The sequence below is a fragment of the Cynocephalus volans genome, chromosome X (genome assembly GCF_027409185.1).
Source record: "Cynocephalus volans isolate mCynVol1 chromosome X, mCynVol1.pri, whole genome shotgun sequence".
Classification (NCBI taxonomy): Eukaryota; Metazoa; Chordata; class Mammalia; order Dermoptera; family Cynocephalidae; genus Cynocephalus; species Cynocephalus volans.
In genome coordinates, this window is record NC_084478.1 from 34140324 (window position 1) to 34158191 (window position 17868).

The 17868-nt window shown below is 35.0% G+C and overlaps 1 protein-coding gene across 3 annotated transcripts in view; it reads left to right on the forward strand.

Moving 5' to 3' along the window:
* POLA1 (DNA polymerase alpha 1, catalytic subunit) overlaps positions 1-17868 on the forward strand; it is a 283541-nt gene that overhangs the window by 106893 nt on the left and 158780 nt on the right. For all 3 annotated transcript variants that reach the window (XR_010022374.1, XM_063083538.1, XM_063083539.1), the window contains 5 exons: positions 5847-5879; positions 6657-6749; positions 8949-9154; positions 10952-11084; positions 16943-17074. Coding sequence is in view for 2 of the 3 variants with exons in the window: in XM_063083538.1 (XP_062939608.1) it covers positions 5847-5879; positions 6657-6749; positions 8949-9154; positions 10952-11084; positions 16943-17074 (597 nt within the window). In the remaining variant the exon portion in view is untranslated. The remainder of the gene's footprint in view (positions 1-5846; positions 5880-6656; positions 6750-8948; positions 9155-10951; positions 11085-16942; positions 17075-17868) is intronic.

Genomic DNA, 17868 nt, shown 5'->3' on the forward strand with positions numbered 1-17868 from the left:
CGAAGGTTTAAAGGCAGTAAGTAACCCAGTATCACAACAGTAGGGTGCTTATTAAATCCATAGCCCTTGTCTTTTGAGAGCATCTTATAGAGAAGACACACATCTAAGAATAACAGAGAATAGGAAGATAGGATAAATGCAGTCTAATATAATGAGGATGAAATAAACGTTCACCATGTGGGAGAACTGAGTAACACAGTCCTGCTTGGAAACTGCTGAAATTTGGAATAAAGAATGCTTAGGTAATGGTTGGATTACCACATATCATAATATTTATATTTCCTCTACTTTTCTCTTCCCTATCCTTCAAAACCATTCATTTTGCTATCCCTCTTATGCTAATGTATTTTTTTTTTTTAATTTTCAGTTTATTTTTAATTTTATGTCATTGGTAATGGAAGAATCCTAAAGCCGTTGAGATTTCAGTTGTTGTTTTGTTTATCCATTATTTGTTTAGAATTTGACCTTATTTAACATTTTCTTAACATGCAGGATTTTCAATATGTTTAATATCTGAATCATACACCAAAGTGGGTTTCTTGTTAGTAGGTATTAATATAGTAGACGTATGCTTTTGGAGTAAGACCTTGAACTTTTTTTAACTGTGGAAAGCTGGTGTTTTCTCTCTCTAGGTTAGTATTAACAAGCAATGTTTTAATCTGTAATAGCATCTAAAAACATTTTATAACCTTTGAATGCATCGCAAGACAGCCGTATTCTGTTTTAATAAAATATAAAGACCCAGGTGTCATCCTGGACTTGTTAGGAGAACTTATAAATAGTTGTGTTAGGTTACTGCTGCTCTTAACCTTGCCATAATAAACATGTTCTTTCTGCTTAGTAAATCATATTGTGGGTGTGTTCCTGAACAAATTATTTTCTTTAGAAAACAATTTTTTATGTACATTTTAAATTTCCTCTCTAGTCCCCACCACCCTTCCCCAGCCTTCAGAGGCTCAGATTGGGGTTAAAATATCTTTTTATATTATTTTAATTATTGCTCTCCCCACCTCCACTCCTTTCCTGTTTTCCCCTTCTCTTTTCCCCTCCTCTTTTCCCCTAACGACACTGTTCTGGCAAAGCCTGCGATGATTGATATGATGGCAGTGCTGTCATTCTTTTTAACCAAAAAAAAAAAGTCATTTTTGTTCTAGTTATTTTAATAGAGTCCCATTAAAGATGTATTGCTGACTGAAATATTGGCATGAAGGGCTCTCACTGAGCTGAGCCCAGGAATTAAGAAGTCAGGAAATCGGCTGCTGCATTGCAAGAGAGCCTTGTGTGACACCGAATCTCCTGATTGGGGAGATCATTACTGCTATTATGACTCGACTTGCGTAGGAATTTTAAATTCCATCTGAATGTCAGTAATAACCCTCTTAGCAAATTATCCTGAATAAAATCACGAAGGCATTTTATATAATAGGTGTTGAATTACTGGATAGATTTGCTAATTAAATACTCTTTGTTCTGCTGCAGTTGACATTACAGGGTAAGATCTTGAACAATTATTCTCAACAGCTGTACTTTGTTAAGGGAAAAATTAACCACAAAGTTTATTTTTTTATACTTGAAGTTGGCAGATTTTTGAAATGTGCTTGAAAAAATTCCATCATCCAATTGGTAATGAGTAGATAAATATGCAGGTGTTGCTGTGAAATCAGATAACTGCAGACTGCCTTATTAATGAATTTCGCAAGACTTTATAGCCCTGTTTTCTAGCCATTGGCACTTAGAAAATGATTTTCTATCAGAATGGGTAGCTTTAATATTAGGCTTGTCACTTCAAAGTGAACATCTGAATTGTTATCTTGTAATCACTGTACGTTATGTCCAGTAGACCTTTCTGGGTACCTGTGGCTATTTTTAAAAATGCATTTCCTCAATGGGGGAAAAATCTGTAATGTATAAGTTTTTGACTGTTGGCTTCTTGAACATTCATGTGTTAGGGAAAGAAATTAAACATAAGGTCCAGCTTCTAGATCAAGCTCTTGATTAGCTCTGTTACTTTGGGCAAAATCTCAGAGCCTAATTTTCCTAATCTGTCAAATGGGGCATATAACACTGCCTACCCCTTAGGATTATTCATTCAGCTTTCTATGATTGTTTATTAATAGCTCCCATGTACCAGGCCCTCTGCTAGATACTAAGAATTTGGTAGCCTGCTGGGTATCCAACAGCCAAGCCCTCCCCAGTGAGCAGTTTGATTTGAAGACTGGGCCTGAGGGCAGTTTGGGTGTGATACTACTCATTAGCATTTGGGTACGTGTTGGACTAGAGAAGACACTGTGGTACCCACCATCTAGAACTGCTAAGCGAACAAGCATGAGAGGGTAGGGGTCAGCCTGGTTGTGGGTTCTCTCATATAGAATGGACAGAATTGATAAGCTTGGTGAGGATATTGAACCTGAGTCAGAGCATTGTCATCAGCTACAGGTAAGATCTACTGGAGAGGTGGTGATTAAAACTACTCACAGAAATTGGTACAACTTCTGTGAAGAGTTATTCGTCTATGTTTATAAAAAATTTTAAATCATATAACCTTTGCCTAGTAAGTTCACTTGTAGGATTTTATCTTGTTACTGGCAGATTTGCAGATTACATGCGTATAAGGATTATTTGTTGAAGTATGTCTATAATGGTAAAGATTAGAAGCAACCTACATGTTCATTAATAGAGCACCAGTTGAATAAATTGTGATCTATTCATATAGTGGAGTACTATGTAGTCATCAAAAAAGAATAAGGCAGCTCTTTACGTGTGTGTTTGGAATAATGTCTAAGATAAAGTATTAGGTAAAAAAAAAAAAAAAAAGCAGTTGCATCATAGTCCATAGTTTACTGTTTCATTAAAAAAAAAAAAAAGTCTGCCAAAAGGTTTCTGCCATGAAAGAAAAAATTGTTTTGATGGCAGCCCTCAGATTATGCATGAAAAAGGTGAGTTGGTGGCAGGATACAGTGGAGGTGGACGATGGCTCTGAAACATGAAGGCTGCCAGTTCACATTGAAGGTGGTGTAGTCAGGGATCAGGTAGGTTTGGTTCACGTTGTGAAAGAAGAGTAGAAGAAATTGGTTACTGAACATGCAGAGTTGTAGTGAAAGGTTGACAAACTGCTCCTGAGGTATTTTACTTAGTAGATAACAGTTACTTTATCGAGTTGTCCATTGTGATGAGGAAAGCTAAGTCTAGTAAGGTGGAAAGGGCAGAGGGTGAAGAGAACTCTTGATAAGTAGTTCTGTCCTCACTATGATTAACTTGACTTGGGTTGATTTCTTTATTGCCCCTTTCCCAAAGGAATTGTCAGGTATTCTCCCACAATGTATTTCCCTGTAATTTAAATGTTAAAAAATGAAGATGAGAAGTGGAGGAGAGTGAGGTTTTTTTTATAAATTAACTGAATTTTAGTGTCTAGTAGAAAAGTAATTGGGATTACTGTGGGACCTGTCAGTCAACTGGCAGTTTTTTAGTGCCTGTTATATGTGAAGTCTATAGTTAGACATAAACATGTGCTCTGACCTCCAGAAACTTGTGGTCTGGTTGGGGAGGGGTACAGACTGTCAACTAATAACATGAAGCATCATCATTCAAGTGCTAGAAGAATATGGCAAAGACAGGTCAGAGAGGAGAGAGATCACTGTGGGCTGAGCCAGTCAGCTCAGGCTTATGGAAGAAGGATTTGAGCTGAGGTTTGAAAATTCAATCACAGGAAAAGAGCTGGGGAAGAAATTCCAGATAGGGGACATACTGTATGAGTGAAAGCATGAAAAGATGAGTCTGTACAGGGCAACTGTTGGAGGACTGGGAGATTTATCCTGCCCAACAAGAGGGTTTATGTAAGGAAATAATAGGTCGTACAGGTGGAACAGTGGTTTAAGTGGAATTGCAGAATTTGGGCTTGATCTTGTAGGCATTGGAAAGGCATTGAAAACATTTCAGAGATTGGTAATGATATTCAGGATGGGTTAATGAGACCTAAAGCCAGTTAGAATTGTAGTAGAGGTGCAGGTTTGTTAACCTTCAGTGACACCTGCATCACCATGGAGTCAGGTGCTTTCCACCTGTGGCCTGTCTGTCTCAGCATGTTAGCTTGCACCCTCAGGCATGTCTCTTCATGGTCGCAGTGATGGTTGCCACTGCTTCAAACAGCCCTCCGTCTAAAAGGCAGTTTTTCTTCCTACTTCTCATCAAGAAGGAAAACCTTTCACAGAAGCTTTCTGAAGGAATTCTCCTTACCATTAATTGGCCAGAATTGTGTTGTCACATGCACATACCTAAAGTGATCACTCTTTCCAGAGTGGATTTACCATGATTATTTTAGGCCAGTGGTCCTTAACCCAGCTTGCAATGTAAGAAACGTTTTGGAAGCTCTTTAAAAAAACTGCTGGGGCCAGGTACCTTTTTTTAGAGATCCCTAGGTGAGGTTTTTCCACTGTACAACCAGTATTAAAACCACTGGCTTAACCTAATCAGAATTTAGCACCACCCACCACCCCCAGGGCAGGAGGGCTTCATTCTCTAAGAACATAAGACATTGAATATCTGAACAAAATCGGGAGATAGTAATAAAGGGGAGGGGGCAATAAGAATGGAAAGCAATAGGTAAACACAGGATTTGCAAAGCTCTGTAATATGGAGGACAAGGACAGAAATGACACCATTAGGTTTGATCTTAGTTGACAAGGATGACTGTTGAGGTAGGAGAAAGGAATATCTTTATCTGGCCCAGTGGAAAAGTGACTTCTGGTTTATACTGATGCTTTGAAAGATGGGTGATGGCAGAGAGGCAATAGCCTGGAGTGACTAAAGCTCCATGCTCTGGAGTCAGAATACCTGGGTTCATATTCTTGTTCTGTCATTACCAGGACAAATGAATTACTTTGTCTTTTGGCATCTAATGGGATATTAATAGTAGCTACCTCTTGGGGATCTTGGAGAATGAAATTACAAAATGCCTGAAGTGCTCCTAGCATGGTATCTGGCACGTATTTTAACCAACCTACCTCTCTCTCGCTATCGCTCCATTTTCACTGTCATATTACTACTTTTTAAGAGGTCTTCATTTGTTAAATATGTGTTACTTCTTATCTTATAAATTATCCCAAGGTAATTTATATCCGTTTTTATCTGTATGTACATTATAACCTATGTGTATATATGGGCTTGGGGACAGACCCATCTACAGATATCGTCCATATATTTGTCTTCATTCACTGATTTTTTATTGAGCCCCACCTTTTTACTGGGCACTCTGCTAGCTCCAGGCAATATAGTGAAGATCTACTCTCTGCCTTCAAGGAATTTAGAGAACAGTTTTAAATCTAGTGCATTATATCGTTTTTACTTTTTAAGATCCTGAATACCATGAGTAAGAATTGCCAGATTTGAAATGCTCTGTTGAGCTTTTTTTAGCCATTTGGTTCTATTTAAATATTAGTAATGAGAATAGTTTGCCTTTTGCTGTATTATAAAGGGATATTTTATTTTCTTTTTTCCTTTTTAAATTTTCATTATTTTTTTCACTGTACATTTTTATGGGGTACAGTTTATTGTTTCAGTATATGCATGTATTGTATAATGATCTAATCAGAATAGTTAGCATATCTAGGGATATTTTATTATATCCATATATACTGTTTGCATATCTCTGGTTAAGAATCAGCATAGAGGCAAACTTATTTTTTGATTATGTTGATGTTTTTGTTATTTTGACGGTTGTCATTAGAAAATTTTCAAGAACTTGAAAAATATGTGGAAGTGGCAAATCATTGGCAGTTACCTGTCTCTCTGCTTATATTTATGTCTCTGTAATTGTATAATGTATTAATCTTGACTTTTGTTTCATTTAGATTTTGATGCATACAAAAGAGATGGTACAGAAGGTAATGTTGAGCATTTTCATTATATAACACCTCTTAAATATCATACCTGGTGGCATTTTTGTATTCGAGGAAAATTTTAACACAAACAGACTGGAAATTGCTTCTTAGGATGCCTAGTTTACATTTATAATCCCTGCTAATGGATTACAGCTTGTTTCTTTTACCAACACTGATATGATCTAGCCCCTGCTTGAAGCCTGTATGTGAGTGTTTCAAGCAAATTAGTAACAGTGCTAATTAGAGTTTATTTCCAGGCTTTATACTGTATGTGCTCTAGTGTTGTTTGTTATGATTGATTTTTTTGGCACTGTTCATTTTCTAGTAAATACTGTTTGAAACCGTTAAGAATTTAATATGGATTTGTGCACCCTGAATTTTTAAAATCTATTATGTTTCTGCTTCTTAAATTGCCATGACCACTAAGCATGTGGCATAGTGGATAAATATAGACCCCAATTCCTAGTCTCTTATTATCCTTTTTCTCATTATTTAATTTCATGTTTTATTTCAGTGAATCTAGACACATTTCCCCTTCCACTCCAGTCTATGTTTGTTTTAAGAAAATTTGGTTGATTTTCTTAATATTTTTGGTACTTGTCTTTCTGGTTTATAAGAGGCTCAGTCTTCAATTGTACGCCCTGCCAATACGGATAATAAAAACTTTTGAAAAAGTCAGTGGAACCTGTAATTTCTGTAGTATGGAAAATCTTTAGTTTCATTGTGTCTAGTGGTCACTGTGTTTTTGTTGTTAATTTTATAATTTTTGTTTTTCATTAGATGAATCTTGAAGTTATTTATGGAGATACAGATTCAATTATGATAAACACCAATAGCACCAATCTGGAAGAAGTATTTAAATTGGGAAACAAGGTGAGATAATTTGATAAAATTATCTGTTTTACCTATTTTTGTGAATTCTGTTTTTTACATGGAACATCATAAATTTATGTACAAGGAAACTTCAAAAAAAATTGTGGATAGACTGAGTTCTGTAAGTATTAAAAAAAAGTTTCTGGAAAATAGAATAAAAGATAATATGAATCTTTCCATGAACTTTTTGAGGTCCCCTCATATATGTGCATGCGTGTGCCTCTCAATTCTTCATTCTTTTTTATTTTTCTTAACCTTTCCAGTTGTTTGTTTTGAGGGTTAAATTCAAAGGTAATTGTTTTCTCCTTAAATGATAAATACATTTTTCCTTTGAGATCAATCTAAGTGTTGTAAGTTTTAGATGTGGTCATGTTAGTACTTACCACATTGTCATTCATAAGGAAATACATGTATGGTAATATTCAGATGCATCTTATACATAGATATGGATAAATACCTATCTACCTACCTACATACATACACACATCTGATTTTTACAGGAGTACTTAAAATACATTTAAAATATATTTGAGGACATTTAAAAATAATCCTTTGTAGCCTCAATAGCAATTCACAATTAACAAGTGTTTCTTGAGCACTTGCTGTGTTAAGATATGTCCCAATAAACTGAAACTAAGATATCATCTTATATCTTTCCCTCCTGAGATGTGTACTCTCTTCACCTGAGAGCAAGCCTGGCATATTATACTCCTACTGGGCCTTGAAAAGCCGTGTATTTTTCATAGAGGTGATGGTCTGTGCTTTGAGTAAAGAGCAGGGGACTATTCATTTATTTGTTCAGCATATAGTATTTGCTTATATGCAAGGTGCTAAGGGAGATCTTAGGGGGTTCCCCCCCCCCTTTTTTAGTAATTCTAGTGGGTATTAAAGTGGGATCTCATTATGGTTTTACTTTTAATTTCTTTAATGCAAATTTGATGATTTTTCAACACCAATGATATTGAACTCTTTCTTTCTTAATAGACTTTATTTTTACAGCAGTTTTAGGTTTACAGAGAAGTTGAGCAGGAAGTATAGACAGTCGTGTGTCCCCCCTCCCCGCACAGTTTCTCCTATTATCATGTTACATTAGTGTGGTACATTTGTTGCTATTATGAACCAATATTGATACACTATTATCAAGTAAAGTTTACATTAGGGTTTCCTCTTTGTGTTGTACAGTTCTGTGGGTTTTGCCAAATGTATGATGTCATGTATTCAATGTTACAGTATCATATAAAATAGTTCCAATGCCCCAAAAATCCTCTGTGCTCCATCTATTCATCCCTCTCTCACTCCTCCCCTGAAACCCTGGCAGCCACTGATTTTTTCTTTTTTCATTACCTCTAACATTTGTTTTTTGCATTGGGAACATTCAAAATCCTCTTCTAGCTAATTGAAAGTATACAATAAATTGTTGTTAATTGTAGTCACCCTACAGTGCTACAGAACACTAGATATTATTCCTCCTATCTAGCTGTACTTTTGTATCTGTTATCCAACCTCTCACTATTCCCCCTTCTCCCTACTCTTTCTAGCCTCCAGTAACTGCCATTCTACTCTCTACTTCTATGTGATCAACTTTCTTAGCTTCCACATCTAAGTGGGAACATGCAGTATTTCTCTTTCTGTTCCTGGCTTACTTCACTTAATATAATTTCCTCCAAGCTCATCTATGTTGCAGCAAATGACAGGATTTTGTTCTCTTTTATGGCTGCATAGTATTCTATTGTGTATATATACCACATTTTATTTATCTTAGACATTATTTTAATAGTCAAAGTTTTAATTATTTATTTCTGGCCACTTAACTACTTGTTGGACTAATAACTAACTAATTAAGTAGTTTGAAGGCAAGTGCTTATGTATTAAGGCTTTAGATTTAAAGAAGACTGTTTCATAATTTTCCATAAATTTCCTGGGGCTGATTCAGCCAGTCCTATCCTTTGTTTAAGCAGGTTGATGTGTTTATATTATTATGTCTCTATTTTTTAAATCTGTTTTTGTCCCTGTGTTTTTCAATGTCTGTGTATTGTACCCAACATAATAATATCATGTTACATATAAGCTGAGTAAATGAATTCTAATTTCATATGACTTCAAGTTCTGTTTAGATGAACTCTTGGGAATTTGTAACATATTTATCTTCTCCCTGTTAGGTGTTTGAGAAGCTAGTGTTAATGTTTGAAATTTTCACAGGTCAAAAGTGAAGTGAATAAGTTGTACAAACTGCTTGAAATAGACATTGATGGTATTTTCAAGTCTCTCCTACTGCTGAAGAAAAAGAAATATGCTGCTCTGGTTGTTGAGCCAACGTCAGATGGGAATTATGTCACCAAACAGGAGCTGAAAGGATTAGATATAGTTAGAAGAGATTGGTGTGATCTTGCTAAAGACACTGGAAAGTGAGTTCAGCTTTCACTTTTGCTTTTGTTGTTTGTCTATTAAAAATTCAAGTGTTAATAACATGGAGAACACCTGTGAGTCTGCCAAGCACAAGAACACAGTTTCTTTTTTTATTTTTATTATTAGTATTATTATTGCATATTAACAGTTCTTATTTGTAGTGGAATTTACAGGTAGATTAAAACTTAGGAAAAGCCAAATTTGCTTAGTAAGAAGTGCTTGCTGTAAGATACATCTTATGAGTTTTAACTAATGGTGAGAGTACACTTTCACACTTCAGATCCTTATAGAAGTTGGTTTTGTTGATGTTTGTTTATTTTGCTGTAATGTTCCTATTAAAAAGTACCTTGTTTTGTGCTCCTTCATCTTCCTAGAGCCTCGTTAGAAACATCATTGTTAAGATTTCCCCATTTTGTGGCTTAACATATTCTGAGATTCAAAGTGGGCCATGGAGTGAGACTTTGTTCCCACCCTTATCATTTATATGTAAAAGATTCTTACCTATCAGGCTAATTTAAGAGCTAGGTCTCAAATACTGTGTGTACCTCAAAAATAATAAATGTCATGAATGACCCTCTAACTTGGCACCTAAGACTGAAGATTGTGATAATAAGACCTGTGGGTCCCCCCCACCCCCAGGGTTATATTAATGTATAAAGCACTCATTTAAAAAAATGAATCTTTAAGTACTTTATGTAACATCTTTCAAATACTCCTATTTTGTGAATTTGACCAATTCTGGAAAATAGAAGTATTTTATTCTTCAAAGCTAAATTTAAAATTAATTTTAATATTGCTGAGTACCAGCATTTTTTTACTTGTTTTCTTGTCTTCCTTCTGCTTTCAAGTTAGGAGACTGAGCAATTGTTGCTTCTGCAAAACTACTCTTGATTAGGCAAAGTTGATCATTTGAGTATAGGTCACTGTTAGCTTTTTATGAAATGTAGTTTGAAATGCTTCATTGCCCCCAAATGTACCCAAAGATGATACTACTTTGTATAGACTGTCGATTAGAGTGTTCTCTTCAGCTTTGTGTTTTCTAAGAAAAGATGCATCATAATAGAAGTAAATTTCTCTGCGTTAGAAATGTATTAGTAATTAAAGCTATACAAATGTTTTTGTCAGAGTTCTTTTTCTGACAAATTATAATGCAGCTGTCAAACCCTTGTTGTGCATTTTCTCAGAAATGGATAAAATATTGGCTTCCTTTACTCCTTATCTTTTTCCTTTGGGTCTGGTAGAATAGCACGAAGTTTTTGAGGGATAGCAGAAGGTTGGAGAACACTGAGCAATACAATGAGGCTGAAGAAGGAAAAGTTTGTGTTTTTAAAAATTACCTAAGAGCTTTATATTTCTACTCACCTAGCTAATGGTTATCTCAGGTGGGGATGATATTTTGATGATATCCGAGATAATATCTTGGTGCTTTATGAGGAAGGTGAAATATTTGTCTTCTAAAATTTTAACTTATGGGTAGAGTATAACTGCTTGTGAATTTTGTAATTGCATAAAATGTGATAGAACACATACTTTTCTCCATGGCATTTTGTATGAGGCATTAGCTGCCAGGTAAAAGATGGTCTATATGTTTAAGGGCAAACTTGATATTCCAAGGTTGGTCAACCTTTGGTACAGTAATGTTAAGAAGTAAGTAACTGCCTTTTGGACATTAACCCTCATATTAGCTCTTAGAATAGCTCTTGTCCACATTTTACTCTAATGACACTTATCTTCCCTTTCTCTCCTTTATTAATAAGGTATGATTATATTTAAAAATTACTCTCTTTTTTTTACAGCTTTGTCATTGGCCAGATTCTTTCTGATCAAAGCCGGGACACTATAGTAGAAAACATTCAGAGGAGGTTAATAGAAATTGGAGAAAATGTGCTAAATGGCAGTGTCCCAGTGAGCCAGTTTGAAATTAACAAGGTAAATGTAGCATTTATTGCTGAGCTCAGCTGCTGTGGTGTTTTTCTCCTCCTTCAGATAGTTGAAGAACCACCTCATCCTTGCAATTGAAATAAATTCTAGCTGGTGATGAAAGCTGCTTAACAACTATCTCACAGATTAAGCATTAGCATACCTCTTCCAGCCACAGGTACTGCCATGTCTGCCGTAGAGGCCTTTTCTCTTCCTATTCCTTACTTAAATTCTTGGAAGCCTTGTTTCCAGAGGTCTAATGGAGTGATATAGTTTATGTATCAGGGACTAGAGAATACTGCCTTCTTTATAGTCTTTCTAAGTAATAGTTTAGGGTGTAGGCCTGTAAGCTCAGTGTGTAGGTGTGCGTTTGTCTAACTTCACAGATAATGATTCTTAGAGGTATTATAATCAGAAGTCTTTTGGGACAAAGTTATTTAGAATTAAGATGGTGGTAACACTTTCTGTATACTCAAAGCACTTGTGCTTTTTTTTAAAAAAGAAAAATATGTTATACTTGAAAGACAGTCTTAGTTCTTGAAAATAGGGAATATTTCTTACCTAATTTGAAACACAAAATCTTGGTTTCCAAAGTGCTGTGTGATAAGCAAGATATTAGGTAACAGATTTTTTTTTTTTCCATTTAAAAGGGGTACCTTTACATATTCAGGAGCTAATTTTGCAAATACCACTTTACCCATTTTGTGATAGATTTTGTTGTCAAAGCTCATACAAAAATTTTTTTTAATGAAAAAGAATCTAATGATGACATTGAATGGAAGTTTAAGAATGAAAACTCATTCATAATACCCCTATGCTAAAGTAACGCGTGTCTCATTTTTGCATATTTCCTTACTCTTGAAAACATATTTTACATTGCAGCAATTATAGTAATATTATTTAGAAATCTGTTTTCACTTAACATAAACATATTTTTCATGTTTCTGTGTTCACCTTAAAAGTCATCAGATTGATCAATATACTAATCTATTTTGCTGATACAACTTTATTTAAAATTTTTGCTTGTTGATTATTAAATTTATCTTTTCTATTGTAAATAATTGTATTGACATCTTTGTTCATTTATCTTTTTGCTTTTGGATGAATTGTTTTCTTATTTTCAGTTCCTTGAAGTAAAATAGCTGAGTCAAGGGCCAGCCCGTGGCTCACTCGGGAGAGTGTGGTGCTGATAACACCAAGGCCCCGGGTTCGGATCCCATATACGGATGGCTGGTTCGCTCACTGGCTGAGCATGGTGCTGACAACACCAAGTCAAGGGTTAAGATCCCCTTACCGGTCATCTTTAAAAAAAAAAAAAAAAAAAAAAAAAATAGCTGAGTCAAAAGATAACAATATCTGTATGGCTTTTGCCAAATTGCTTTGTGAAAGGGTGATACCAGTTAACAACAAAATTTGTGTGCCAGTTTACCCACACAGTTGCTTGTAGTAGTGATGATATTTAAATAAAACTTTGCTACCATAATGGATATGAAACTATATTTTACAGTTTGGTTTAATTTACATTTGTTTGATTCCTAGAGAGAATGAATATTTTCTATGCATTTCCTTATGATTTGTATTTGTTCTTAGGTAAGTTGTTTGTTTCCTACACCTTGATTGTGATGTTTTTAATGTCACAAAAGAAGACATTCATTTATACATTACAAGGGGATGTGTTCCTTGGCACTTAACTCTTCACTTTAAGTGATGCATTATACACATATGGATATAGAGTCATTTGTGTTATCTAGAAAGTGGTTTTCTTTTAGGTTTTTTATTTCTTTCTCAAAACTTTGTATGAGTAAGACTTAGGACTTCAGCCTGCTTTTGGTCAATTTTTACATTAATTCTGAATATTGTATTCCTGATCCTTCTACCTTCCTAGAAATAAAGGTTCCAGGGATGAGTTTGGAAAGCTCAGTCCAAGCACGATTATATTATTGGCAAAATAACACCAAACACATGTCCTCTAGGGTAGTCATCTCATATGAGCGATGGCAAAATATCACTAGTGTGGAAGAAACCTAGAAACATAGACACACTGGCAGTCTCTGGGTTCTGATAGTTTATATATCCTTTTATTATTTTTAAGTTTTTGTTATCGAAATTTCTAAACTTATACAAAATTAGAGAGAATAAACATGATTCTCCATTTATCATCACTTAGCTTCAACAATGATCAATGATCAACTTTTAGTGATATATTATTATTACTAATAACAATAATAGTTAATACTTAGTGCCTAGTATGATAGGGGCTGTGCATACATTTTTTTGTGGTAGAACTGAAACTGTGACATACTGTCTTTATGTTCTCCATATCACTTAGCATAGTTGCTGGTAAATAGTAGTTGTTCAGTGAGCTTTGAAAGAATTCATTTGTTTGTCATCCATTCAGCAAACATGGAGTACCTCTTATGTACACAGTGCTAGACTGTGGGATATAAAGTTTAAAAAGGAAAGCATGGTCTGTATATTCAAGATGCTAATGGTCTATTGAAGGGATTTCCTGTCCCATATTCTTACCTTTTTTTATAAAGAAGTCTTTCTGCAGTGTTGATGTAAGTACAGTAAATTCTGATGGAAGGACTAGCTATCATAGTTGTAGTTATGTGTCTATTTATAGTAAGCTATTCATATGTCAAAGGCGCTGTGTCCTGGAAATCTTTAACATTTGTTTGAATACTTGGCACTATTTAAAACTTGTGAGCAGTTCAGTTTTTACATTTTATTGCTTTCAAAGGGGAGTAGAATGGAAGAGTCTATGTATGTGACTGGTTGTGGATGGTCTCATGACAGGATGGTTTTTTTTCATTTTTGTTTTCGGTTTTAGGTGATGCTAGTGGGCTTGAACATCACAGGTTAGATTAGGGTGAAGGCATGCATGAAGTGGTGGAATTTACCTTTATAGAGATTTTAGGCCTTGTTGCCAAAAGCATCTGGAAAAAGCGTGTGTGATTTTTCTGAACTACTGCAGTCTTAGCTTAAATATATTTCATAAAGTAACACAAAATACTTCACAGCTGATTTTTATAGCCCTGGCTAACTTTAGCCTAAACCACCAGGAAGCATTTTTTTTTTTTAAATGAAGCCTTCTAAAACTAGCTTGTAAAATCCCTGAATGCCTTAATCTAATAATTGGAAAGTATTTCAGATGAATTTTAGAATTTCTTAACATTGTACCAAAGAATAGTCAATTGAAGAAGATAACGGTTTTCTTAAGTACAGGTATATCAGTTAAGATTTCTATACAGTATTGCTCATGCAAGTCAGTCAAGGCTTCACATAATCCAGGTTTGAGGAGATTCAAATATGTGGAGAATTTTCTAAGCACTCTCCTACACTGAGGATGAGATTTAGAAAGTGTACATAGCTTTGCTTTGTTCAGCCATGTTTGAGGACCTGCTCTATTCTACTGTAGCTGTTATCAAATTTCTTAGTCTCAGGATACCTTTACACTCTTAAAATAATTGAAGACTCCAAGAGCTTTTGTTTATGTGGTTTATGTTTATATTTAGTGTGCTAGAAATTAAAAAGCATTTATTAGTTTATTTAAAAATAGCAGCAAGCCCATTATAAGATTATAAAAATAACATTTTTTTCCATGAAAAATAACCATTTCAAAACAAAGAAAAATTGGCCAGAGGAGTGGTGTCATTTTACAATTTTGCTAATCTCTCTAATATCTATTTTAGAAGACATCTGGATTTTCATACCTGCTTCTGCATCCAGTCTGTTGTGATGTGTAGTTTTGGTTGAGGTCTCCTATACTTTAAATCCAGTTTCACACAAACATGTAACTGGAAAAAAAAAGTATTTTAGTAATGTTTTCTGATAGTTGTATATGTTTTTCTTTGATCCTACACCAGACTCTACAGGTGGTATTTTCTTAAAGGTTATTTGTAATGTAGAATCTGAAACTATATCAATGAACTTTTCATACTGTCTTACATTAAAATCTGTTGGTCTGTATTGTACTTTGAATGTATATTTTACCCATGCATGACATGATGGATTGGTCATTTGTCAAATGTTGGTTCCCTGAGTTATGCAGATCTTCCAAAATTGACACATTTCATTGTACCCTATCAAAAATATTCCTACTTATATCAGAAAGATCTTTAAGTATTGGAAATCTGTCAAGCTCACAGAGGTGGAAACAAGTTTTCCAAAATTCTAATTTGCACTTAAAAGCTTGAATTTTATCATTGTAAATGATAATTTTTATCATTATTATCAGGTAAGTGGCAGGCTCACTTGGTTCTTTTTTGAAAAATTATCTGCCAGATATCTAGTTTGTCCATCATTCTTTGAAGTAAAAATTGTATTCTGTGAAAAAGGGAGCTAGTTTAGCATGCAACTCAAACAATTGTACAAGTGCTTTTCCTTGAGCCCCTTTGTTCTTCAGACGTATCTTGTGTGTACTTTCTGTTTTATCACACAAAATAGTAAACTTGTACTCAAGGGTTGAACTTAAAAAATTACTAATTTTTACTGCTTTATCAAGGATGTTCCTAAGTGAAAGCGTTGTGTGTGTGTGGTTTTTTTTTTTTTTTTTAAACTGTGCATGGTGGTGAAGAATACAGTGACTACTAGTACAGTTTGGTGTGGCTGCCCTGATTCCTGTTTATAAGGCACCAACAGTTTTACCCAGCATTGCTTCTGCATCATTAGTACAAATAGTATTGTTATGAAAATAATTTTGATATTGAGACCCCCTGAAAGGGTGTGAGGAGTCCCAGGGGTCTGCAGCACACACTTTGAGAACAGGTGAGCTCGTCAAGCAGCACCCTGGTCCCCATCCTTCCTCTTTTCTTTTGAAACCCACCTCTTAACAGATGTGGATGTCCTTCTCCTTCCCTTTATGCATACTGAGTTGCAGTCCAGTAGGCTGTATTCTTTTTCACCCCTTGCCTTTAACTTTTGCTTTTTCTCTGCCTACAATATTCTTGTTCCTGTTACCTTTTCTTAAAATTAATTTTTCCTTCAAGTTCCAGCTTAGGTTTTTTTCTTCTATGATTTCTGCTCTCAGATTGAAGTGATCTTTACCTTTCTAAACTCTCTCCATAACACTTTGTTCACATGGCGTATGTAGCTTATTTTAGAGATTTTTTTTGAGGGGTAGGTTAGGGTGGGGAGTGTTCTACTAGTAGCAGATGACTTAATACCAGAGACTGAGTTTTATTCATCCTGTAGTACTTTACAGTACTTCAACTTAGTAAATTATTGTAGAATGGGTGAAATAATTTATTTAGCAGACATTTGGCTGCTGCTGCACACCAAGCATGATTCTGAACACTGAATACAGCTGTGAGCAAGGCTGACATTGCTCTTGCTCTCATGGGGCTTGCTTTCTATTACAATCTCATTCTGCCTCTGTATAGCTTAAGCTGACATCCTGAGTAAATCCATTGATTTCTGGTGCCTTTGGGATGTATTTAGGATAGAGGAGACTTTGAGAAACAGATCATTAAGTCAGAGTAGCCATTATTCATCAGTCCCAGCTAATTGGTTGATTCAGCGTGAAAGAATTTCAAACATTAGGAGAAATCCTAAGGCTGCATAGAACACCAAATTTATAGTCTTAATTTTTTACATCCGAATATTATGAGACATGGCTCATAAATTTATTTTTCTTTTTTGTCAGGGTTGCATCTGGTTATATTAGCTATTAAAACAAAGCAGAGAGGAGCCTTGAGGATGGGATATTTAAAGATTCTGTGGCAATGTTTTCTACATATAGCTTCTGTCATTTTTATGTTTATGTGGCTAGTATGATTCTAGCAAAGATTTATTTAGCATATATCTGTTTAAGAAGGGTTTTATTTTAAGGTTTGGGGCTTTTTTGTTTTCTTTTTCTCTTTTAGGCATTGACAAAGGATCCCCAGGATTACCCTGATAAAAAAAGCCTACCTCATGTACATGTTGCCCTCTGGATAAATTCTCAAGGAGGCAGAAAGGTGAAAGCTGGAGATACTGTATCATATGTCATCTGTCAGGTAAAACTGTTGTGATTCACAAGATTCTCATACCACTTGAGACCACAGAGTAAAATTCAGATTGCTACAATGTTTTATTTAGTAGTTGATATGGATTAAACTGTGTCCTCCTAAATTTTCATGTTGGAAACTTAATCCCCACTGTGACAGTATTAAGAGGGTGGGAAATCCTATTATGGTGATTTGAAAGGTGGGGCTTTGAAGAGGTGATTAGATTGTAAGTATCATGCCCTAGTGAATGGATTAATCCATTGATGGTTTAATGGTAGTTTTGGGCGTGGTTCTGATGGCTTAAAAAGGAGAATGCTTGAGAAGCTCTTCTCTCTTGCTTCCTCGTGCCCTGTGACGTCCTTGTACCTGCTGGCTGCCCTGCTGTTTTCCGCCATGAGTAAAAGCAGCCTGAGGCCCATGCCAGTTGCAGCTGTCCCAGAATCATGAACCAAATAAACCTCTTTTCTTTACAAACTACCTAGTCTCAGATATTCTGTTATAGCAACACAAAAACAACCTAATACAGTAGTCTTGCAAATAGTGCTGTAAAGAGATGGTTAAGTCTGGTTGGTTTAACAGCATTTAAAAAACATTAGAGGTATGGCATATTTCATTAGAATTTTCATAAAACATTTAAGACTAATGTTTTGATTCACTAAAATTATTTTGGAGACAGGTTCATAATTGTAGCTACTGTTTCAATCCTAAATTAACTTTAATGAAAATGTGTGTATGTTTGGTCATATGTCCCTTTGCAACAGTTTCCATTATGAATATTAGTGGAATAATAAAGAATAAATGTG